Source organism: Parus major, chromosome 5, assembly GCF_001522545.3.
Source record: "Parus major isolate Abel chromosome 5, Parus_major1.1, whole genome shotgun sequence".
Taxonomy (NCBI): domain Eukaryota; kingdom Metazoa; phylum Chordata; class Aves; order Passeriformes; family Paridae; genus Parus; species Parus major.
In genome coordinates, this window is record NC_031774.1 from 25,772,738 (window position 1) to 25,798,708 (window position 25,971).

The 25,971-nt window shown below is 39.1% G+C and overlaps 1 protein-coding gene across 2 annotated transcripts; it reads left to right on the forward strand.

Moving 5' to 3' along the window:
• The first annotated feature begins 50 nt into the window (after window positions 1-50).
• Window positions 51-24,409, forward strand: GANC (glucosidase alpha, neutral C). 2 transcript variants are annotated; one of them, XM_015630827.3, is made up of 24 exons: window positions 51-224; window positions 1,312-1,374; window positions 2,569-2,677; window positions 3,184-3,311; window positions 3,825-4,007; window positions 4,810-4,855; window positions 6,194-6,260; window positions 7,589-7,685; window positions 8,280-8,460; window positions 9,325-9,478; window positions 9,862-10,097; window positions 11,129-11,255; window positions 12,198-12,277; window positions 13,133-13,276; window positions 13,656-13,752; window positions 14,134-14,235; window positions 14,727-14,970; window positions 16,673-16,737; window positions 17,269-17,345; window positions 18,580-18,654; window positions 19,071-19,184; window positions 19,716-19,828; window positions 21,329-21,432; window positions 22,313-24,409. In XM_015630827.3, the coding sequence occupies exons 1-24, from the start codon at window positions 196-198 to the stop codon at window positions 22,420-22,422; spliced, it is 2,745 nt and encodes a 914-aa protein (XP_015486313.1). In that variant the 5' UTR covers window positions 51-195; the 3' UTR covers window positions 22,423-24,409. The 2 variants fall into 2 exon arrangements, with proteins under 2 accessions (XP_015486313.1, XP_015486316.1); XM_015630830.3 differs by lacking the exon at window positions 51-224 and adding an exon at window positions 271-672.
• The last annotated feature ends 1,562 nt before the right edge of the window (window positions 24,410-25,971 follow it).

Consider the following 25,971-nt stretch of genomic DNA (forward strand, 5'->3'; position numbering starts at 1 on the left):
CCCGCGGAGGGACGCGGCGGTCGTGGGCCGGCGAGAGCGGCGCTGGGCGGAGCCGCTCCCCGCTCGGCCCGGGCTGTCACCGCCCCCGGGTGCCACTCGCCGGCCCGGTCGCGCTTGGGGTCCGCGGCGTTCCCCGGCTGGCGCGGCGGGCTGTCAGCCCTTCTCTCCGCGCGGGTCGCTCGGGGCAGCTCCGCCATGGAGGCGGGGACGCCGGGGGGAGTCAGGTAACGCAGCCCGGGAGGCGCTCCTCGGCCGGCCCTCTCCTCGCTCCCGCTGGTGCCGGGGTGTCTCGGCCGGTGTCCGTGGGGAGCGGCGGGGTGCGGACCCGGCCCCATCCAGCGGGTCGGGGCTGAGGGCGGGCGTGCGGGGCCGTGCCGGTGCTGTCCTCGCCGCCGTGCCCGGGCACAGCCTTCCCGCGGCGGAGCGGGGCAGCCAGCGGATCCACAGCGCCAGGGGTAGCTCGGGATGCACCGCGTTCGGTGCGCCGACAGAGGCGCACGAACTTGGAGCAAAACCCAAAAGGACGTACGTGTCTTCAAGCAAAAATGGGAAGGGCTAAGTGATCTAAATATACGGTCACTGTGAGATCTCAAATAGTAATCCAGGACTTGCAATTGTGACTGAGCCTCAGTGGGTGCCGTCCACATTTCCTATGTTGCATGTGTGTAGTTAGTAAGTATTACATAAGCATCAGTGCTTTATCTGCCAGAACTAATAACTTTTTCCCTTCCATCTGAACCAAGCATGATCTGGAAACTATTTTGATGATGGACACTACTGGCAGCCCATTTTCTTTCACGCAAATAAAAAATTTACTGTTATCTAATAAATCTAAAAGTTAATTCCAGCCTAAAGATATTGTAGAGCTGTCAGCAGGACCATCAGAAGCCTCCCTCCTTTGTGGGTCCCACTGAAGGTAGAAGAAAAGGATGCAGGATTTCTTCTTCTCTGCCAGGTCTCCCCATTTCTCCATTCTTTTTACTGGAAAATAATAATTAAATGTAATGACTGAAGAGGGACGTCTGGCTTCAAAATGCAAACCCATAAGAATTCAGCTATGATGAAATTCAGCTCTGTTAGTCATAGATTCAGTAATTTCTCGAAATTTCAGAGTTTAAAAGGAAATGGTTCAGCATTAAACTGAACGTGTAAGAAATATAGTAGTTTAAAGTCCATCACATTTTATGTTGGACTGGACTTTTCTGCACTACCTTTGATCCTGACCACACTTGAAAAGGGCCCCCATCATCTGATCATTGAGCAGGTGTTTGATGGACACATTTAAACACTTTCTTTATCTGCTCTTTCTAGTGTCCAAGATGAGGCTGTGGACAAAAGCAACTTTAAGAAATGCAACCAAATTGCTTTTTACAGGTATGGAGAATTATAGTGCGGTGGTTATTTTTAATCTACTAATAGTGAAGGATATAAGAAGTAATTACACACTGACTTTTAATCACAGCAAATCTGCTACTTTCAGGATTTATTTTTCAAAGGTGAGCATTCTACTTACCTATCAGCTAGCAGTAATCAGCAGGCTTTAAAATGTGTAATCTTATACCCAGAATGTCTTCTGTTAGTGTTCAAAAGGATCAGTCCTCTCATCTGACAAAGACCTAGCAATATTTTAATTGCAAGTGCATTCAGATGCAGGTTGTTCTCTTGACTATCTGCAGTTCAAAGCAGCAAAAACACTCAAAGGAAATCATTAGTCTGTGACAATAGCATGTGTGATTACAGTCCTGTTGAGTCTTGGCCAGAATTCAGTGTCAAATCTAAATTCTAGCTCACTAGTCTCTTAAAGCTAACTTTATGCTACATCATATTTCTCATCCCATTTCTAACACTGCTCTCAACCTTTTTCTTCCCTCCATTGTGTTCTTTCTTGTGCTGACTGAAAGAAATTATTGCCCATTATTACACCAATTAGTCACTGACATACTTGGTTTATTAATGAAGAAGTTTGTCTCTAAGGTAGCCTCCAAGACACCTTCAAATAGTTCATAAACCCTGGCCTTGGCATGGAGAATTCTACAACCAGTTGAAGGAGCCTTTATTTCAGGATCTCTGACCTAAAAACATTATCAGGGCCAAAAACTTTAGTCAAAGCTCCGTAGTCATCTGACTTATAGAGAAACAATTTCCTTGGTGAAATTTATTTATTTGGAGGTATTTGGAGGTTATAAGTTACAAACCCACTGTTTCATCACCCCAGAATGTAGAAGGTGTTCATTGGAGAGTTAGAGGGATATATGACAGAAAATGGAAAAACAGATTATTCAACTGAAATGTCAGGGATAAATGGAAGAACAATGTAACTGCACGGCTAAGAGCTGGACACTTGAATTAAGACTATTATTGTTATAAAAAAACATAGAGAGTGGTGATGGGTGAACCCCTGAACCTCTCTGACATCTCATTTGACCTCTTGACTTGAAGTACTAATAATTTTATTTGAAAAAATTCAATACAAAATTATTAAGTAAACATTTCTAACAATATTATGTCTCTCTGTATAATTTAAGCTACAAGAACGGGGAGAACAAAAATAATTTCCTGTCTTGACAGGCGTCAGAAACTTCTACATCCTGGAAAATCCTTGTATCGAGTGTTGTTGGATTCAGTCACATTAAGTGATGAGAATGTCAAATTCCAAATCATTCATGAGGAGAATAAGGTGAGATACCACATAGCATAAGAGGGTGCTTACAGAGAGAGCAGTGAATGTTGTCAACAACACTGACAATGTTTGCAGGTTTTGAGATTCTTCAGTGATAGATATTTGAGAGATAATGCAAACTATCAGCCTAAATATGTCCTTACTAATCAGCATTTAATTAAAAAAAAAAAAAATTAATGGCTTTACGAAAATAGAGTTCTGAATAGAACACTTTTTATCTGAAAAAATATTTTTAATTCAGAGTTTTCTCCACTACTTCAAAATAATAAGTTCAGTTTCTTGAAGATAAAGAGTTTGCTCAAAAGGCATTGCTTCTTCAAAGGGGTGGAGTTAGCTGGTGTAAATTAATATGGATGATAATTTTCTACTCTTAACAATGCTAAAGAACATTAAATCAGAAAGCAGGCATGTTTCCCTTTTTTCCAGCCAGTAAGTGTTTGGTGTTGCTGTGTTAAAAATAAGTATTTTTATCCTTACAAATTTATCTGTTTGTTTGCTCACAGGTTCTTCTACAAGTAGAAATTTATGAAATAGAAGGCAATATTTTCAGGCTTAAAATCGATGAGGCATCTCCTCTCAGACCAAGGTACAAAGTTCCTGATGTTCTTATAAAGGAACCTACCACCAAGAGGTAAGTGATGGGTGATTTAAGTGAAGAGGAACCTTAATTTCTTACACAGCTTTGTGTTACCTTTGTATTACAGTACAGTTGTCTCTCTACAATGTAAAGTTGTTACAGGAAGAAAAAAAAAAATGCACGTGGTTAATTTACTTTCAAAAGATCACGTTAAATACTTAGGAGAAAATTTTGCCATACAGATAAGAAACCTGAGCCTGTTTGACTCAGTCAGAAAATAGCCTACTTGTTACAATGCAAAGTTTTTTACCTAAGGCATTACCTGTTAATGTGAAAGGAAAGCAAGCTCTGGATAGTTTTCATGGCAGTTCTGTAGCCACTTTTTGCACTATGCAGCGAACACTGAGCACAGCATGTATTTCTGGCCTTTTTTGGCTCAACATTAGCCTTGAGGTGTAATGTATGCAGATATTCTTAGCCCATCTTTTCTATCAATTGTTACTTAGTTACAGTGGATTTCATGTGCTGCTGATTCATATAAAGCTGTTGTTGCTTTTAATTTGGCAGACTCTTCATATCCCACAAGGAGGCAGGTATTTTGGTACTGTCAAGTGCTAATGAGGACTACAAACTTCAAGTCACATCAAACCCCTTCCAAGTTGAGCTGCAGTCCAAGGGTGAGACTGTTATGAGCATGAATTCCAATGGGTTGTTGTATTTTGAGCACCTACAACCTCCTCCCAGTGACAGGTACAGCATCTGTCTGTCACATCACTGTATATACTGGTTGTGCTGTAGCTGAAGATAAACAATTCTAAACTCTTATGCACTGAAACATGACTTCTCTTTTACTTCATAAGTACAGTAAATACAAGGGAAAGTTTAACAAGCAAATTTTAGACCAATTAGCTGCAGACTGCTTTAATCCCTTGCAGCAGCCACGTGTAAAATTCTAATCTCATTTAATGGCCAGTTCTGCAAAACACTAAAGTATCCTGGTACCCCTTGTCTTTCATGGGAATTAGTGATTGTAGTATGGTGAGGTTATTAGTTTCATATTTTTCCTCACTAAATGTACTCTTTAATTAAGTGTTATTCACTAGAAGTCAATTTTTTTTTTAACTTGCAGTCTGCCATCTAGTTACAAGATGTCATAGGTTAATCACTGCAAAGAGCTGGAAGGATGAACATCCTCAGTGTCATGATTATGTCATGTCATGAGTAAAAAATGGGCATAGCAAGCGTCTCCCTTGAGCATCATTTCAAACATTGAAATTAACAGAGAGCCCTTAGCAGAATGATAAAGAAGTGAGAATCTTCTGGGCAGGTAAAATGCTGATACAGATAGAAGTAAACATGAAAGGCCAAGAAATCAACCTAACTCAAGTATTGAATGAAGGTTATTTTAAGGCATTGTATATTAAAATGATTTGTAAGTGTGCACCAAAAGTCTTACATAATGTATAAAGCAATACATGGTGCTATTTTCTGTTTGAAATCCTTGCTTATGTTAACAGTAAACTGATTATTTCTATGTATTTGTTTTCACTAGAAAACCTACAGTACAAAATGAGGAGGCAGCAAGTGATTCCTCTAAGGTAACACATAATTACTGCAATTCCAGCAAGAATATTTTATAAAAGAAAATTTAATCACATGTTCATTTTACCCTATAGTATGTTTACAAATACAGTCTAACTACTTTCAAAAAGGTCCTGGTATAACATAGTGAGAGATTTTATACATTCATAGTTGAAGGAAGGTTTATGTGTTTTACCGTGTCTGTAGAAGGCATCAGTCAGGTAGATTTAGCAAAAGAAATTTTTTTTTATAGCCTTTTTATTACTAATTTATTACTAATTACTTTTCTTCTCTTATTTGATCTGAAGTAGATGTGTAAAAGGGACTTTTGCGGTGATATTTGGCATTTTCAAATCCCCTGTTCATTGCAAATAGAGTTTCACAAGAACAAGATTTTTTTTTATAACAGTCACAAAATATGTCTCCACATACCTTCAGGCTTAATACAGAAATAAAATTCACTCTTAAAATAGCCCAGATCCTGGCAGTGCATAGAGGCACATAGCAGTTTTCCCAGGAGGCTGAGCTGTGTCTGTGGTATAATTTTAGCCTCCTGCAGAGCAGATGGCTGCTTACTCTGCTATCCTGTTACAAATGGCAGGAGCTGTGCTGCCTTCAGCATGCTTATGTTTGAGCTCTGATTTCTGCCAGGGAAGTCACACAGCTGCAAGAGGCCACATCTACTTATTGTGGGATGAATGTGGAACAGAAAATTAGAGAAGACACTGCAAGAAGTGTCAATTCTACGACAATGAATTACAGGACACAAGGAGGTTAAAAGTATCAGTTTCAGACACTCCAGAGTGTCTGAAGAGCTTTTTCTGCTGTCTGACCTTTAGTGTTTGGGGAAATGGGTTGGTTTCTGTTTGTATGGGTTTTTTCTGTTTGGTTCTACCCATGCATTTCATAAATTCATTAAACATCAAGGAGAAACACACTTTTCCCAGTGAGAATAATGACTCACTGGAACAACCTTCCCAGGGATGTGGCACAGTCCCTGTCATGAGAGGTTTTCAAGATTTATTTGGACAGGCTGCTAGATAATCTCATCAAGGCTCCCTTTACCATTAAAGGGTGAACCAGGTGATCTTTTGAGGTCCCTTCCAAAGTGGGCTGTTCTATCCAAGTCCTCAGATATCCCTTTTATGCTGTAGCAGACTGCTTGTGTACAACATGTGCACATCAGTTCTTCAGTGTGGATTCCTGGAGCTGAATCTGGTTTGTGTTTTTGATTTATTTATATTAGCCATATGTGAAAAAAAAAAAAGCAGTATAAATCTCATGTGAATAAACATATTTTTCTTAGAAATGTGAGCAGTTTCATTTGCTAGGCTTAGCTATTTCTATTTGTATAGGAAAAACAAGAGGATCTAGGTCTCTGGCAAGAGAAATTTGGCAATTTCTTAGACATCAAAGCTCATGGTAAGTCTCAGTCTACTTCTGAAAACAGCTTTACTGTTTTGTATATACCCATGTTCATTCATATTTCTGTCTGCTTTCTGTTTAGCTGCTTAATGTTTATCAATGTTCCACTCGCTCCTGCTTTTCAGTTGTCTTAACTTTGTTTTAATCAGAAACCATTGATGGGTAACAATTTGACAAAAGCTCTGCAAATATTCATTGGATCTCTGTTTAAGAGGGAACAAAATGTTAAATGTGCCCCATTTCATCAACTCACTGTATGCCTATTCTGACACAGCATTAACACTATCTGCATCGTCTGACTTTACATGTATATATTGTATATAATACATTATTTCCTTTTTCTTTTTTTTTTTTTTTTAGTATTAGTACTTGACATTAATTTCACCTGTAGTCTATTCTCATGACATATCAGAAATCATGATATCTAAGCATTAATAATTGCCACAAAGAAACTTTTTTATGTGTGGACTAAAAAAAGGAATAGTGAGCAATCTGAAGTGATAAAGACAAAGTTTATAAACACGTAAAAGCGGTAGCTCAAACACATTTTAAATTATAATTATCAAAATACAATGAACTGCTGTCCATCCCGTTGTATTCTATATTAATAAAGTTAGTTAGCTTTGTCCATTACCATTCTCATGCAGACTTTTATAGCAACCAGCACTACCCAGCAGCTGCAGTTAGAAGAGGGAAGTATGAAAGCAATTTCTTTTGGTGACAGAAACTTCCTCAATTCACAGTCAAGACACAGAGGCAGGAAGCTGTTGCCCTTGTTGTTCATGCTATTTCTCATGTTTTAGGCCAGCATCATGTTTTTCTGTTTTCCATGTGAAAGGAATAAAGTCCATATGGTCAGGTTGTGATCCTGAAGCTGCTGCTTGTCAGTCTGCAGGATCTCTGGTCACCTGCCAAAAGTTGCTCTGGATTCAGTAGTATGACAGTGGGAAACAGACAATTCAGATTCTGAAGTCCACTGTGCTGCAAAGTTTGGCTTTTAGGTACTGGGATAGAAACACGAGTTTTAAGTAGTTTCACTGCCAAATAAAGAAGCAATTACATGGATTTGTAGTTTTTTCTGTTAAAGTGATTCATTTTATCTTGTTAAGAAATTCAAAATCAAAAGAAATACAATAAAATCTATTCAAACATTACCTCTGTAGAACAGAAGTAATAATTGAAGTTGAAAGGAAGCATGAAAGAGTTAATTATTGAAACACTAAAACCTATTTTCTTTTGGTTTATCCAGTTAGGTTGCTCTGCTTTATTCCTTTCAGATAAGCCTAAGAACTCTGCATTCTCATAATTTAATATTATTCCCACAGGTCCTACTTCTGTAGGCATGGACTTCTCTTTACATGGATATGACCATGTTTATGGAATACCACAACACACAGAAACACTTCTTCTTAAAAACACCAGGTAAAGGTGTCAAGGTGTCAGATTCCTACTGAACGCTGTGTCTTCTGTAAGAGAGAACGAACTATAACACTGTATTAATAATTTAATGCAGATAAGAGCTTGAGATATGTATATCATGTAGTGTATATTTCAGTTTATTGATACAGCAAACTGAATTATAGCCCCTGTCCATGTGGACTAAGGCATTCTGCTTCCCCTAGTGTGTAATTTCATGAATGGCCCTTTCTGTTCTCTCCTAATTTTCCATGCAGTTTTTTTCTGAATTGCAGGATTGGTCATGTTTTAGCAGAAGTCATAAAAGAGCAATTCTGTGGGAGGATGGGAGAGTTCAGAAATATTTTAGGATTTAAAGAAAACACACAGTAGTCTCATTGGAGCAGAAATCTTGTTTGCTTCAGAAAATGAGGATCTAAGCAAAGAAGCAGTAATCTAGGCAGTCCATATTTCATAATCCAGCTCTGGATGCTAAACAAAAGACCAGAACACAGAGCACTTACTGAGTATTCACCAGGTTTAGTGGGATGGTAATAGAGTTAAAACTAGCCTAGTGCAAGATGCTTACATGTAACAAACACATCTGTTTGTTTGTCCTAGTGATGGTGATGCCTACCGGCTATATAATTTGGATATTTTCGGCCACAAGATACATGAAAAAATAGGTATTTATGGTTCAGTACCCCTTCTCTTAGCACACAAGCCTAACAGAACTTCAGGGATCTTCTGGCTGAACTCTTCAGAAACACTGGTGGATATTAGTACAAAGGCAGTAGCTGAGGTGAGAGTTATTCACTTTCCTCAGAATTAAATAATAAAAGAAAACACTTCAGGATAGCATCAACAGGAATATAGCATTATTGGAAGTGTATCTTTTGCTCACTAATGAAAAATTGTCAGTCTCTTCCTCCTGTCCTCTCAATTGCTAAGTTTGTTGTATTAAACTAAAAGAACAAAGTGATGTCTCCTTTCAAGAGTCAAGTTATAGATCTTGTATCTTAATAGGTCTACAGGAGGAGGCAGAGAGAAAATACATAGAAAAAAATCTACACGAATGTAGAAGGCAGAAAAATGGTGGACAAAAATCTTGACATTCACTTGGATTTGAGAAATTTTTATGAGCATTTAAATTCTTGGAATTGCCACGGATTTCTGCATAGCAGGCTTATTCTTCTGTGGAATATAATTGACCTTGAAGAAACATAAAATGTTCAGGAATGGAACTCAGTCTTGAAACATGAACATATGAATTCTGTTAAAATTGAAATAATGACAAAAAGGCAAATCTTGCTTTTCCAACACTGCATTATGTGGTTAATTTTTTCTTTGTTTTGTTTTGTTTTTTTTTAACTCATGGTATAGATATTACTCAAAGATCCTACAGAAAATTCACAGTCTTATGGAAATGTTTTAATTATTTTGCCACTCATTATCCATTTTTTCTCATTACCCATTACTCTACTTTTCATAAGAGGTGTGCAAGGTAAAGGATTTGTGAAGGATATATAAGAAACATTCAGTGTATATTCCTGATACCTGCCAGGTATGTGTTAGTGAGATTGTGTATTTCCTTCTTTGCTCTTCATGAAATAAAAGTTTGATAGAGAGAGAGATATTCAGGTTTACCTTGTTTTCCTTCTCTAAGCACACTCCATCCAGATCTGCTGCAGAGACTGCTAAGCAGAGAGCAGTGCCTCTAACTGACGTACGCTGGATGTCAGAAAGTGGGATCATTGATGTTTTCCTGCTGATGGGACCCACTGCATTTGATACCTTCAAGCAGTTTGCACAACTGACAGGTACTAACTCACATAATTGGAGTCAGAATGGCACACTTACCCAAGAGATTCTCTGAGGAACATGCTGTAGCCAAGAGTGGGTCAATATTTGCCCATTGTGTGCAGCAGGCCAGTTGTTCCCAGACTGCTGTGTGTAGATCAAAGGCTTGTGCTTTGTGAAGACAGGCCTCTGTCCTTGTTTTCTCTAGCATTCACAGCTGGTCAAACTTGGCTCTAATTGAGAAGCCAGCATAATCACTGCTACCTGAAACTGCACCCTTAGATGAAGAGGTGAAACACAGGAGGCTAGAACTGCCAGTCACTATCAAGACAGGCCACGTTATAATGTGGAAAGACTGAATTTCTTGACAGTTTTATCCTCCTCATTCATATACTCTTTCTAGGCACTCAAGCATTGCCCCCACTTTTTTCTCTGGGCTACCATCAGTGCAGGTGGAATTATGAGGATGAGCAAGATGTCAAGGCAGTGGATGCTGGCTTTGATGCACATGACATTCCTTATGATGTCATATGGCTGGATATAGAGCACACAGATGGAAAGAGATATTTTACTTGGGACAAACAGAAATTCCAGAACCCCAGAAAGATGCAAGAGCATCTCAGGAAGAAAAAACGCAAGGTAAATAATAATGCAGGAAGAAGGAAAGAAAGAAAAGATTTCTCTGTGGTATGAATTTACCCAATCTAGCTTTAAGCAGGGTACTTCAGATACTGGAAACAGGTGAACTGCAACAGATTAAATTAGACACGGTTACCATCTGGTGATGCTTCCAGCATGCAAACTATCTTGTTTAATTCAGTTCCTCATACCATTTTATTATTTAATAGTTTGTTCTGTATCCTGACAATCTAGCGAAATTTGCCCCATATAAAACTCCATCTTACAGAAGCAGCTTGGTGAAGTCTTTGATGAAAACAGAAATTGATGAACACAGCAGAAAATTTTCTTCTTAACATGGGCTTTCACTATTGATAGTTTTTGTGGTTGCTTCAGCTTTTCTTTGTGTTTCTGTATTTATGTTTTTACAGCTAAAATATTTTCCTTGGAATTATTGAGTTGTAGAATTGCCTAATGTTTGATCTTTGCCAAAAGTCAATGAACAGGGGATTGTTGAAATGGCATTCAAGGTTTATAATCTCTCAAATGGAGTTATAGTGCTTTCTCAGCTTTGCAGCAGAGTATAAACTACAATAAACTACAAACTACAATACCCGTTGCTTCTGTATGCTACACAAACTAAAATGAATTTAGATGTCTTAAGGCATCTAATTAATACTTAATACTGTGAACAGCCTACAGTATTAAAGCAGTATTAAAGTATTTAAGCAGGCACATGAACACAGAAGTCAGGTATTTTCCCATTCCCATTAATACAACAGTGATTTTAGGGGTTGGGGTACTTGCTTTTATCAATGGGTTTTGTCATTTATTTCAGAGGGGTGAGTTCATGCACTCCTTGTAAATTCAGGTACTGTATATATGTCTAACACAGTATATAAAGAACCTGGTATCTACTTTTTAAAACTAGGGACACAGCTCTCTTCTTTACCTGAATGAAGTCATTCTCTGCCTTTTATTAAAACTGAACTCTTACTGTTTTATTAAGCACAGCTGATGTTAATGATGCTTTTATTTTCTTATCCTGGCAGCTTGTGGTCATTGTAGACCCTCATATTAAGGTTGATCCCTCATATACCCTGTATGCACAGGCAAAAGAAAAGGGATATTTTGTGAAAGACAGAAATGGGCAAGATTTTGAGGGCATCAGTTGGCCAGGTAAAAAAACACCCTGTCTTTATATTTTAAGCTGTTTATTTTTAAAATTTTGCAGAATGGTTTAATTTGGATTCATGGAAGCAGAATTAAATTCTTATATTGCTTGCATTTGTTGTCAATATTAATAATTATAATAATAATTTAAAATTAATATAATTTGTAATAATGGGGGAGGAGTTGGTATAATCATGTCCTGATTGCCTCAGCTGTATAGATTGCCTCTGTTATATCTATTGGATGTGCAGATAGTGCCAGTGCCAAGAACTAGAAGAGTTGGATTTATTGATCAGAACAGCCATTTCTCTTCCCAACGTGTCTTGGACACAGAAATGCAGCCTGGTCTGTTGCAGTGAGCACAGCTTATGTAGGCTGGATGAAATTTAGTGAACCTTGATACTGAAGACTTTGATTCAATAGTAATACAGTGATTTGACATACACTGTTTCATGAGAAGATCTCATTGCAGGGAGGCAAAGGAGGTTGTCTCCTTTCCTTACAGACAGGAAGCCCAGACAGGACGACAATCCTGGCAAAGGAATGATTATAGGAAAAATCAAGGACATATTACAACTTCTATTAGCATGGCAGGATGTAGTTATTCAGCTTCTCAGTAACACTTTTCTCTTTGAGCTTAGAATACTGGCAGTGTTGTCTTTCCCTGACTACTTGTTCACATGTGAATGTATTTCAAACTGCTAGCAGTCAAGTGGTGCTGAGCTTCAGACCTCCTGAACCTTAAGTGTGTTGACCTTTCACAACGTGGCAAGGGGTGTTCTGAATTCCAAGTCAGCCTGGAATTTGCTCTTGACCTTTAGTTTCAGAAAAAATAGCAACTACATTATTGCTGTCTATGGAAACCATTGTAGCTTTAGGCCATTGTATTTAGGTGCAAAGACAATGTTCTTAAAATCAGGTAAATAATTTGATCTCCCACATCCACAGGTTCCTCTTGTTACCCAGATTTCACCAATCCTGAAGTGCGAAAATGGTATGCAGATCAATTTGCCTTCAAAACATACAAGGTTTGTATTTATTTGCTACATATCCCAGAAAGCTTGAAAAAGGGGAAGAGAGAAGATACTGTCTAAGCAAGTTGTTGGCCTTTGTAGCTCTATTATTGTAGTGTAAAGGAAAATATCTTGATGAGCTGTAAGTACCACAGAAAGATTTTCTCCATGGGCTTACCTTTACTAAGACAGCTGGAACCCATATGCCACCAGTGAACACATACAGTGTAGTTGCAGCACTAGAGGGACAAACTGCAGGCTTTTTAAGAACCCATAATCTAAAACAGCTGCTGCTGTTCCAGCCTTTACTACCATGATAGTACACAAGGAGTGATGTGGGAGTGCACTCTCACAGCTCAGTCACTTCATTCTGACCTTTCTGCCTAGTGCTGAAAGTGTCTGGATGACCATTGCTGCACACTTCCATTTCCCCTCACCCTGCTCCAAAGTTTTGGTTTGCAGTAGAGTTGTTGAAACCACTTCCCTAGTAGACATACATAGTAGATATTTCCCATGCTGCTTTTCCTCTCCAGCTTTTACCTCTGGCCTTCTCTGATTTTTCCTCTTGGCTGTTTTATAGTTGTCTTTTCCCTCACCAGGAAGCAGGAGTAGCAAGTGCCTACTGAGTTTTGTGAGAATTGCAAAGATCAAGTGAGCTTGCAGGCTGCTACCCTGACTAGAAGGGCCTCTAAGAGGAATGAGATGAATGACTGGGGGCTTTCAAGTGACCTGAGAAGTGTAATTACCAAGTCTTGCTTTTATGCTGCTGTTTCTACTCATATCCCAGACTGGCCTGACACCCACTTGAGATAAACACTCAAAGTCACAGGATTGGATCTGTCATGACCTAATTGCAACCCTGTGTCACAGGCATCCACTAATATCCTCTTTGTATGGAATGATATGAATGAGCCTTCAGTCTTCAAGGGGGCAGAGCTAACAATGCAGAAGGATGCTGTGCATTACAACAACTGGGAGCACCGGGAAGTACACAACCTCTATGGATTCTACCAGGTAGAGTATCTGGAGACACAAACAGCAGTTATTCTCATGGAGTATGTGCGATGTGGTAATTCAGTAGTAGGTATTCTATAACCTTCATCAATGCCTGAAACTCTGCTGGATATTGCAATATTTGAAATAAACTGTGGTTGGTCACAAGAAAGTGTGATATCATCTGTGCCCTACTACCATAATAATGTAAATTATATTGGCTGTGACTATTTAATCTTTTTGTTCACATATATTCTAATGAGAACTTGTAATTTAATAATAGGTATTATTTTTGGGGAATAGAATTGTCTTTGTTTTTCTGCCTTAGTAGGGCTAAAAAGTCAAAACCTACCCTAATTAAAGTGTTTGTCCTCTTGACTTTTCTATTCATGATTTTCAGCAAATGGCAACTGCAGAAGGACTCATCAGACGTTCTTCAGGAAAAGAGAGACCATTTGTACTCACACGATCTTTCTTTGCTGGATCACAGAAGTATGGTGAGTAAGGATTAGCTGGATGCCTTCCTTGCTGCTTTGTTCTATTAAGTTTGATGGCTAGTGGTCTAGAGAGCACAGAAACTGGCTTACAAATACTGATGTGGTAAGCTTGTAAGAGTGCAAGTGGCTAAAAAAATCAGGAAAGGCTGGCAAGGTGTTTACAAGTCAAAGGTAGAACAGCAACCTGTGTCCTGTGACAAACCAATACCTCCTTTTATTGCCTATTTCAGGAGCATACATGTGTAAAGAAAAAACAAAAGGTGCAACATACAGGAATTCCAAAGTAGTTTGTGATTATTCTTGTCTTCTTTCCTTAATTGCAAGCATAAACTGAGATATAATTCCATTTTCCTGCATAATGCTGAAACTGGGTATTTCCAGGGGCAGTGTGGACTGGAGACAACACAGCAGACTGGAGTTACCTGAAAATATCCATTCCAATGCTTCTTACCATCAACATGGCAGGGATTTCATTCTGTGGAGGTAATGTGTTTCTCACTCTGCATAATTGGTGCCACCAAGCTTGTATTCCCAAGGTAGACTTCAACAAAGATGGTGGAAAGCTCAACAAGCCTGTGCATTTCCAGGTGCTTTCACAGATTAAGTGTGGTTTCAGAAGCCTGAAACCTGTGTCTCACCATCATCTCTCCACTAACTTTTATGCAGTGTTTGTGTTCCATCTGGAGCAGCAGTCCTCAGGTGGCGTTCTGTTCACAGCGTCGCTGTGACAGTCCTGTGTCCCTGGGAACGTCACTCACTCACTTAGCCTTCAAGACCTTTCTTGAGATTTTTTTTTTTTCAAAGCATAACTTGTTGCACCAGTTTGTTACTCTTATTTGGACAAGCAGCTGCCCAACAGCAGAACAGTGAAATGCATGGATTTATACACTTGGAATGTTTGTTAGAGGAGAGCTTCACCTTTTCCTGAGCAACTTCCAAAACTGTGTATTTTTATTTGTCTGTGCAATATCTAGCTGATGTGGGAGGGTTTATTGGAGATCCAGAGCCAGAGTTACTTGTTCGCTGGTATCAGGCGGGAGCCTACCAGCCCTTCTTCAGAAGTCACTCTAACATGGAGAGCAAACGGCGCGAACCGTGGCTCTTTGGGGAGAAGAACACCCAGATCATCAGGAGAGCCATTAGAGAGCGCTACGTCCTCCTGCCCTACTTATACACTCTGTTCTATCGGGCACACACGGCGGCTGAACCCGTCATGAGGTAAGAGCATGAGTCAGGAGGCCTAGAGGGTATCTGCAGAAGCTTTCTAGGAGAAGAGAAGTTAAATTACCCCCTCTTAATTTTGTAATTATTTATTTGACTGTTAAAAGGGAGAAAACCACACCAAAGTTCTCATACTGAATTCTCTTTTCATTAGTTCTGCAAGCTTTGTTAGGGCTGTGGGAGGAAAACTATGTTTTGACTTTTTTCCAAAATGACACCTGGAACACACTAATTCAATAAACACATTGCAGTCTTTAAACTTTTTAAAGTAGTCTGGACTTCAGACTTTTCATCATGATAAAGGCCATCACGTAGTAGTCCAACCAGTACATAAAACAGTGCTTAACGGACTCTGAACTTGTTGCCCTAGAAATGTAAATGCCCTTTTGCCTCTCATGAAAATATTTGTTACTGCTGAGTTGTTATTGTTATAAAATCTTATTTAATATTAATAATTTTATCATTTTTTCTGCACTATGCCTTATAGTGTTTCTTTTAGTTGAGAATTTAATAATCTAGAACAGAAATTAAAGTGGAAAATAAATTATTCGTTCTGTTGCTCTCTAACCTCTTTAAAATGTACCTCTGTGGAATTGAGCATTTCTTTCAGGAAGAGATGAATGTCATTAATCTCCCTGGTATAGATTATAATCTGTGTATTTGAGGTTGCCCTAGAATGTTCTTTTGCACACATTTGCCTTTATATTTTGTTATGCAGATACATCTCCTAAGTTTTAAAAACATAAAGGTCTTTTTGACAAGGGTTGAGTGGTTTGTGTTTTGAAGATGATTTGCATTACAGACATAGTGTGGGTGTCTGTCTGCACGTATGTAGGTGTAAATGCACCTGTTTTATGCAATGACTTAGACAGTGGGTTTCTGTCTTTCTTGAAATGAAGCTTTTGTGGACATGTCAACTGCCCACAGTATTAAATCACAGTTCCATTATGTTAAGTTTGCTGCAGTAGGTACAGAATTAGAGAGGAAGTGTACTCTTCTCACTGAGACAAGCAGAATGGAAAGGGTCTCATTAGCAAGCACATGAGCAGCAGGGCTGCAGTGGTGGATGCCTGTGAGTGAGCAGGTGAGCCAGGGTTTTGTGTAAGGAAACCCAGACCCCATCTCTTAACAAGCTATTTTTGTCATAATCTCTCAAGCTTTAAATATACAACTCCTGGTCCGTAACCGGATGGTTGTTACGCTACCCTTTTTTGAGAAAGACTGAAAATGAGCTTTTGGTGCAGGTTTTTCAGGTGTGGCCAGGAGGAGACTTGCTATAAAAGCAGCAGGAAGCTGTGGAGAACAGGAAGGACTGTGCTGCAGGGACTAGCTCATCAGAGGCTAGCATTGCTGGTAGACTGGCACACAAAGGCTCATCCATCTCTCCTGTCATAGAAGGAAGGCAGATGTAGTGCAAAGCTGTAAGGAAGAAGGCAGGAGGGAAGAAAAGGAGGCCACAGATGTAAAGATAGGTATACTGGAGTGTCTTAACCCATGCTGTAGTGGAGACTCTCAGCAATGTCTCGAAGGGGCACTATGAGTCACTGACACAAAAGAGGATCTTGCCCTGTATTCAGTTCTTGATAACTGTGCCTTGTAAGAGAGGGAGAAAATGGGCCTGAAAATGCCAGAAAGGACTTGAACAGGTTGATTGGAGAGGAAAAATGTAACTGAATTCCATTATCTCCCTTTTCTACAGGTCTCTCTGGATAGAGTTTCCAGAGAAAATGGAAACTTTTGATGTGGAAAATGAGTACATGCTGGGTAAGCAGGTGTCTTATTCTCTGGAATTTGAGTTAAATATTTTTGAGGTGTTGCATGACAAAAAGAAAACATAAAAATGCTGCCTAAGACTTAAAAAAATCATAATTGAATATAGAACTTGAGACCTCTTTAAGTGACCAAGTTTTAACCTCATTCTGAAAATAGAGGACATAGGAGATGCAAAAACTCTGTTGTATCTCACTAGTCACCTTGAAAAAACATGATTGGTTTTGACATGGAACATCAAGTTCAGTGGAGCAGCTAAGATCACAGTCTGCTTCAAAAATGGCAGTAGTAAACAACTGCTACCCAAACATGAGTGTATATTTTACTGTGGTATGGCTGGCTGCTGAAGTCAGTCAGCCATCACCCCACTACACAGGCCTTTTTCTTCAGTAGAAAGTGAACCTAAGCATATGACATGCCCAAGCAAGCTCCTGAAATGGCTGTGGGAAGTTGACAGCCCTAGAGCACAGGTTCTGCTCTGGGGAGATGCAGCCTTGACATAGCTGTGGTTACATTTTTCTCCAGGAAATGCTTTGTTGGTGCATCCAGTCACAGAGAAAGAGACCAAGACAGTGGCAGTTCTGTTTCCAGGGCCAGAGGAGGTAAGGATGTATATGAATTACTCAACTGTTCCCTAAGAAGTATTTTATGCCGAAGCCTTCCAGCTCCCTGTCTAACAACTGCTGGGCACTACTGCTGTGGCAAGTCTTGGCTGGCCATGCTGTGCCACTCTGAACCCTTCCTTCCATCTTGGTGGCTTGCTTGCTTGGCTCACAGTAAATTTACTTTCTTGCTTTTCCAAGACCTGCTGCACAAATTTCAAGTCACCCACAGTTTAAATCTCCCTTCAAAGCTTGCTGTGTCTCATCAATCACTATGAACAGCTTCCCTACATTGTCAATTTCCTTTTTTCATGTATTTCTTTTTGGGTTAAACTTCTAATTTTATATGGGGAAAAAGGGTACTTTGAAGAAAGGTCAGAAGAAAATCAGAGGGAAACTGTGGGTAGGGGAAATTTTAACATGGAAAGACAAGCCTCAGTAGCCTGGAACATGTATAGCAAACACTGACACAGAGAACAGTTCTTCTCTGAATTAATGGTATTTATCCACAGGATGGCACAGTGGTTCACTCCTACAAAGAGCATTTGGCTACAGGAGCTGTGAAATAGAGGAAGGGAAATGATTTGGGGAAAATAGTTGCTATGGGGAAGCCTGAGACTCTAGAGAGTAAGCAGCAAAGGGGAATGTATGAGACCATCCAGAGCCTTGTAACTCCACTAATGCACCTGAGAACACTTAGAATTCTTCTCTGTTTAAGGAGAAAAACAGACTAGGCTCTCCAGACAAGTTAAGAAAAATCCTTCTCTCAAGATCTCTGTAGCAATTGAGTGGTTGGCACACTTAAAGCATTTAAACCTCCTGGCAAGTGTGGTGCATGGGAGATTCAGATGCAGCTCTCTTTTGTTACCTATTAGCAACTTCGTTGTTAATTTTCACTTCAATATAAATATGCTTTTCCAAGAACTAGATTTAAAAAAATAAAATTTATAAAGTGTTTAATTATTTTGCACTTCCAGATGCTTTAAGACATACAAGACATTGTGCAGACATTTATACATTAAACTGTAGCAAAGGTTTGATTATTTTTGTGCTGAAGAAATTATAATTCATTCTTTTCATCCAGAAGGTCGTTTATTTTAAAAATAAATGCTTTTTCTTGGATATAAAATGGACTGTTTGGAATAGTGACAGCTTAAGTAGGAGAGTAACTGCACCAGCAAAGGAACAGATCTTGTCATACATGTCATGCTCATTCTCTTTTCATTTTTTCTAGATTTGGTATGATTTCAGAAAATTTAAGCGAATAGAAGATGCAGGCACAGTGAAGATCCCAGTAACACTGGAGAATGTATGTTTTTTGTTTTATAATGCTGCTTTCATGGAGCAGAAAAAAAAAAACCCAAGCTCTTTTTATATGTCAATATTCAGAATCAGAAAAGTGACAGTTCAATTTCCTTGTAGAAATGTAATCTAAAATAGCTTTTGTATAAAAGTTCCATCTCCTTTATTGTTAGATTGAACACTTCTGCATCCTGGTGGTGAAATGAGGTGATGCAAGGGTTGCTTTTCCAACGGAAATTATTTTGCTTATATACATACAGAAGTTTACTACTATTGCCTTTGTCAGTTGAATAATTTTCTTTATATATTTGTGGCAAAAGTTTACTTCTAAGTTTGGAGCAAACTGTTGTTATCTCTGATCCTGGTTAAAATTACATTATCAGAGTATGGGAACCTTTCTGCCCTGGCTTTGTGTTTTTGCAGATTCCTGTATTCCAGCGGGGGGGCACTGTGATACCTCTGAAGACCACAGCTGGAAAATCCACTGAATGGATGATAGATATTTCTTATGAACTCCACGTGGCCTTAGATACAGAGGTACTCTGGGATAGCATTCCGTCTTTACAAAGATGTCTCCTACTCCATCTGATCTTCATAGGCCCTTGCTACCTGTTTGGTCAGCTCAATGGCATTTACATTTGAGTGCCCAATGGCTCTTCTCCGCTTGTGCTGTTTGGGGGGACTCAAACCTCTCCTTCACTGTCCTCTCTGAGCATGATTATCTGAGCACAGCAGAGGCAGAACATTTTTCTGACCTTTCTCAGCCCTTGTCTAGTCCCTTGGAGGAAGGAGCAGAGAATGAGCAGGCCACAAACTTCCTCTTGGGCACAGAGAGGGAACTTCCTACAACTGTCTTTGCTAATAATGAGGTGACACATGGCATCAATTTACAAAACCAGCATGTCCAGCACTCTCAGAGCCGGATTGCCTGAACCTTCCAGGGATACAAGCTGCTAAGGAAAAATAAACACACACCTTGGATATGAAGCATAAGATACAGTGAGACAGCTTCATTATTCAACATTAGAAGCCGCTGTTAATTTGTGCTCTATCTGGTGTGTTTCACAGGCCTGTGCCATAGGTGAGCTCTACATAGATGATGGGCATTCATTTCAATATCTCCACAAGAAACAGTTCCTGTATCGGAAATTCACTTTCCACAAGAACATTCTCTCTTCCAGGTAACAGCAATTACAGACAAAAGCCACCAACACGCTGTCACTGAAAATGCCTGTTCTAGTTCACGAGGCCTTCTTACAAATGTAGCTCTATTAGCTTCAGCTATTGCTTAGTGAAGTCCAAGAGTGTGCAGAATCTGTCATAAAAACTGCAGAGGTAAACAGTGTTCTACACAGGTCTGAAGGCAGCAACACATAAAATACTGAGTTGTATTGTTTCAGTCTAGTCAAACTTGACATTATGCAGATTGACACAAATATAATGAAAAGTCATTAGAGTAAAGCCTATCAGAGAGACAAAACAGATAAATCAAGAGATTTGCAAGTAGGCAGCACCTGGAGTGTTTGTATTTTTTAAGATTTGTTTTCTAAGATAATCTTTGCTGTTCCAGTCAGTCACTGGAACGTGTTCCCCAGGGAAGTGGTCAAGGCATCAAGCCTTTCCTAGTTCAAAGCCCAACTGGACAATGATCTGAGTCACATGGTTTAGTTTTAGGCAGTCCTGCAAGGGAGCAGGAAGTTTGGTTTGATTCTTGTCTCCCTCACAACCTGAGGTATACAAACCAAAACCACTCCGTTGCAGTCTCTCAAAGTAATCAACAAATTCACCATATATATTAGCATGAAGAATAAAAGGAGGCACAAGGGGATACCACCTGCAAAGGCTCAGTGGCAAAACCTAAAAGCCAAAGAGATCTTTCATTGCTCATAAGGAAGAGATGCCAAATATGCCTCTGTAACTCTTTTACTATTGAGGTTTATTGCACAGAAGGGTGTGTAGTGCATAAATGTTGATTCTGCAGGCGGTTTTTAGTCCTTCAAGCTTCAAAAATATGCAGGAGTTGGTCCTAAAGCTACAAAAGTTAACACAGGGCAAAACTAGCTTAGCTTGTATAATGTGGTTAAAAGTGTACTTCAAATCTCTTTATCCGGAATATGAAATCTGAAAAACTTTTCAGCTTTCAGGAATTCAGAATGGGAAGGAAAAATGTTGCTAAATTGCTAGCAAAACTGGAAGTTGGAAAAAAAGTAATTTTGAGATGAATGATATAAGATTCTCTTCATTTAAAAAAGTTACATTTTGATTTGAGGTTTTTTTAGAACTTTTCAATAAAAATTAATTACAAAATTAAACATAATTTTGTCTCAGATTGAAATATCTTTCTTGAAAAAAATGTTAAAATTAGCTTTACATTTATATTTAGGAGTTTTAACTAATCTTTTCTGAAAATCCAGAACTTTTCTGGTTCTCAGAGCCATGCTTTTTGCCATAAAATAGCTTCTCAAACTGTTTTTCTTCTGACTGTGAAATCCGATACACAGTGAAAAAATCAGCTGACAACAGGAGCAAGTTTTACTTGTTTTTAAGAGAAAGATAAATAGAGGAAAGGAAACCAGTACTGGGAGCTTTCAGGATGAGACTAAAGTAATAATATTTGTGTGATACTAAACTTACACTGATGGAAGGAAATCGATGTATATGAAATAATTTTCTTTTTGCAGCTGCATAGGTGAAAGTGGACAGTACCACACTACATGTGTAGTTGAACGGGTGATTATTCTGGGATTTGGAAAGCATCCCACTTCAGTGACAGCCAGTCCCAAGGGTAATGAATTGACTTCTAATTTACTACAAATTTTTGAAATTGTGTTGCTCTGCTGCCATTCACTAGAGGTGTCAGACTGACAGGTCTGCAAAGAAGTGTTACAACACAGGAGACCTCTTTGTTTAGTTTCCTTTGCTACATTTTTTTTTATATCAAGGAGAGAATTTAGTGAAAGGAACCAGCAGCTATTCACCACTAATATTACATGCAGAACTGAAGAACACTAGACTTTGAAAGATGATAAATGTGTCAGTAAAAGTGGTTTGGAATGAACATGTTCAGACAACATTGTCCTGCACAGAACATGAGCAGAGATGGCATTTAAATTGGAGGCCTATTTGCTCAGTCTGTCAACCTGCCTAGTCTAGAACAGGAAACTTGAAGACAAAACCATATTTATTCTTCTGTTTCCGTGCCTATCCAAAAGTTCTGGAGTTCCTGACTATATGGGGACCTCTAGAAGTTGTGAGGTATCCCCTATGGATAGGCAGTAGCAGCTACAAAAAGGGCTTATGATTTATGGCTGCTTTTCCAAGTGTGTCCCTTCACAGTGAGAGGAAATGGACTTTCTGCCTCCACCTGTCAAGGGTGCTTGGAGGAACACCTGTGCAGAAACCAGGGTTATTTTTTTCAGAAAAATCCTTGAGTAGTTCCATAGTTTGATGTACCATAGTTCGAAAGATCAGGAAAAAATAGTTACTTTCTTATTCCACTGCATTCATATGTGTGTGCTGGGAAGATTTGACTTAGATTTGTTTTTTAATCAAACCTTTCCACCAGTGGCAGGGACAGTCAGAACTAAAAACTGTAGGGTCACATATAACTGTGTTTCAGAAGTATTCTTCCTAAATTAAATAACAAACTCTCTTGACCTGTTCAGATGGGAAAAAAACAGAAGTGGTTTTCACATATGATACGAAGACCTCTGCGCTGACACTGGAAAACTTAGCCCTGAGTGTTGATGCTGACTGGGAGATCTGTATCAGCTGAAAGAAGATGCAACTTCTGCAGACAAACTTTTCATTGAGAGGCTGAGGAGAAATAAACTGGGAGGACTTCAGATGTGCACTTGAATCCAGTTGAATCAACAAATATATTTTCCACCAACCCACCCAAACTAACATTTCTTACAATTTTTCTTTTAAAGCACTAATTTGGACTTGGATAATTTTTCTGTTCAGCAGAAGTAGTAGCACTAGGATTGTATCTTTGGGGAAATAAGCTAAATACTATTTGCATTAGGCTAGCTTCAGTTAGGCATTAAGTTTCAATTCTGCCTTCACTTGCAATAAAAAATTATGAGTTGATGGGGTGAGACTGTGGCTTGTTGGCACAGGCCTTCATGTAAGTATTTGAAAATCCAACTATTCAGAGACTGGAGCACTTGAGGAGATCTGGGCCAGTTCAACAAGCAGCATCAGCAGATATGACAGACACAGAGGTTATCACTAGAGTTTTGCCTGCCAGCTGCCTTCTGAAAACAAACACAGAAGGAGCCAGCCAGTGTGATCAGAAACTCTTCTGCTTTCCAGCCCTTTTGACAATGCAGAGTTAGCTGGTCTGTACAGGAAAGTAAACAGCAGGCTCACCAAACAGCTCAGGCACTGGAGGTGAGGGTTGGATAGCTTGTGCCAGTCAGTTGTGCAATAGTAGAAGACAGTAATGTGGTGGTGCAGAAGGCTTCATAACAGCCAACTTTGAAACTTGGATTTCAAAAAGGCACAGATCTTCATAGGTGCGGTACTGGCTTAGGATAGCAGCTATACTCACACAAAAACATTTTCCATGTTACTGCTCCCCTCCATCTGCAAGTACTACTTAAAAAAAAAGTTTTATGTTAGGAAAGAATTGGTATTGATGATTGGATGTCATTGATTAAAGCCAGCCCAGTGAAGGAGCTATGCTTTTCCACATCTTCCAAGTCCTGCCAAATTTTGGCTTCCTTTACATAAGTTTTAGTCATGTCATTTTTTTAGTATCTGGCTGAGATTTGAGCTAGGTATTTATGAAGCAAATGTTAATTTTAATGGGATTAATTCTGCATTCAGAAATCCCACTTTATGGTTATTTCTCCCTTCTGTTACAACTCAGCCTAATGTTCCCTTGCCTTCTTTTCCCACCATCTTTGCTAACAGAACTGGTGTGTTCTGATGCTTGCTTGGCTTGCAAAAGAGAGACATCCTGGGTCCCAACATCCATTACATCCTGCCTGTTCCCTCAGGCTTTTCTGTATTAGGCTTCTCTTTTCACAGGCTGCCATTGCTCCACAGGGTTTGTTTACCCTTTCCATTTGCTGCACTTGCCAGCTATATTATTTTGAAACCAGTTCTGCTTTGAGTCAAACCTGAACATCAGACCCATCAGCTGGGTCTCTGGTTTTTCTGGATTTCTAGTTAATTTAATTTCTTTTAGTAATATAAGAAGGTATTTTCTAAAAACATCAGTAGATTAGCTCATAGGAAACAGAGAAGGATTTTTGACAGCTAAAGGTAACGTAACATTGCTAATCCCCTCTGTCATTTCCACCTGCTGCTGTTTGTCCTCTGCAAGGCAGATTTCTGGGAATAGCAAGTGTGAGAGCAAACTGTGAGTACTTCGCTCTTAACTACTCAAGTGTAGTTTCTTCCACACCAGACCCTTAGCTTCCTTCTTTTTTATTCTGCTGAGCTATTTGTCAGCACCTTCCAGGAGACAGTGTGAGCCTCCACTCCAGGAACTGGCAGCATAAATACTGTTGTGCTTAGTGCAAACATGTTAATCCAGGTAGAACAGCAGCAAATAGATCTTTTACATCTGTGAAAACAGAGACAGACCCTATTTTTCTATCAACTTTTAACCTTTCATTGATGAATTCTTACTGTGTTTAAGCATAGCAGTGCTTCTCACAGCATGTAGTTACTGTCTTGGGAAATTTAATAAAATATTTTCACTGCTATTTCTAAGATTGGAAAGTGAAATAAAGTAATAATGAAGCAAGTTACATGCCTTTTTCCTTTCAGCCTTTTTCCTTTCAGCCTTCTTTCTACTGTTAAGAATCACTAGTGAGTATTCTTCCCAGGGTTTCTGGTTAAAGTGAATTACTTGCTTTTATTCTCTGCCCCTCAGCAAGATATCTGAATCATAGTAAATAGTCATGGTTCAAATTTTCAGTGGTAAGAAGTTCCTAATGTCTATGGATCTCAGTAGCAATTAATTGCTGAAAATCTTAGCAGTTGTGTCTTTAGATCTGATAAATTTCAAGTATGGTTTACATTGCTGTTTGTAGTAACTCACATATTTTTCCACATATTTATGCCATAAATGAAGAAATAATTTTTTAGTGTATCTTTACAAAAGAAATAATTTAGTTCAATTAGTGAAAACAACTGGAGAGAAAACTTCATACAAATTAAATAGCAATATTAACATTTTAGATTAGTTTAATAAAGATTAGTTCATTGTTACTGTCTGAACAAGTCAGCTATTTGGGTACGTCTGCTTGCAGTAAATTCCATCATATACAGGATTTAATTCCTGAAAATTTGTTTTGCTGTTTGTGTTAGACAGCACATCCATTCTCCTCTATGGAAAATTGTGTTTATTTAAAGATACCATTTGTCTTTTATTAGGAATTCCTGTAAAAAGGATCAGAAACCTACATAACAAACCATCTATCCAGTAAGAAAAAAGAAAAGGAGAGATTGCATTTTAAACAGGTGTAACTCTTGAACATACCTAAGTAACGACATTGGCGTAGAAGTGAGAAGTGCATGTCCTCCTGCCACTCCATGTGCAGGCACTGGCTGATCTGTTAGCTCTAGCAGCAGCAGCAGGCTTGTTGACCATGCCAATAAAAAAAAACAACAAACAAACCCACTGCTAATCATTCACATGATCATCCCCAGCAGCCCACAAAGAGTTTCTCAAATGCCATACCCCTACAATTCTTCCAGAAACTGAGCTCTGTATGTAAGAGGTGCATTGGTATACTGGGAAGGAAGGGAGAATACAAAGGAAAAAACACATGCACAGGCTGCCAAATGAGCACTGTGCTGAGCTGTGCAGTGAAAAGCCCTTGCATCTCACTATTTGAGTATCCTGCAAAGAGTAACACGTGGCTCTGCCAAGCTGTCCTGCAATGTAGTGTCAAGTATGAGACCTGCAATCCTTGCATCTAAATGTAAAGAGGAAGTCATCAATTCTGCATCTGAAGAACCCACCCTAAAGCAATTGCATTCCTATTTTCACAGCTGCTCGAATATGTCTTTTTCAATTACCCTGTTGGTGCAAGAAGGCTTGAATTCATGATAAAAAGAAAAGGATTTAGGCCACCTAAATGGCCTAAAAGATTGATGATTAATATTCCTAAAGATTAGTCGTTTGCCAACTATATATTACCTTCTTTAAAAGTTTCTCCAGAGAAATTTCCTTTAATGAGCTGTAGAGTTAGTCCACTTTACTGTTTATTTTAAGTGTGTAAACTGAGCAAATGGCTGAGAAAAAAAAAATAAAAATCAGTGCTTTGGAAAATGCCATAGCCCTAGGCCAGAAGGTCAGCAA

Excerpts from the sequence above, each read along its gene's own strand:
- GANC (XM_015630827.3), top strand. The coding sequence starts at position 196 with ATGGAGGCGGGGACGCCGGGGGGAGTCAG. Across the intron at positions 225-1,311 it reads GGGACGCCGGGGGGAGTCAG|TGTCCAAGATGAGGCTGTGG; the intron begins GTAACGCAGCCC and ends TGCTCTTTCTAG. Across the intron at positions 3,312-3,824 it reads AAGGAACCTACCACCAAGAG|ACTCTTCATATCCCACAAGG; the intron begins GTAAGTGATGGG and ends TTAATTTGGCAG.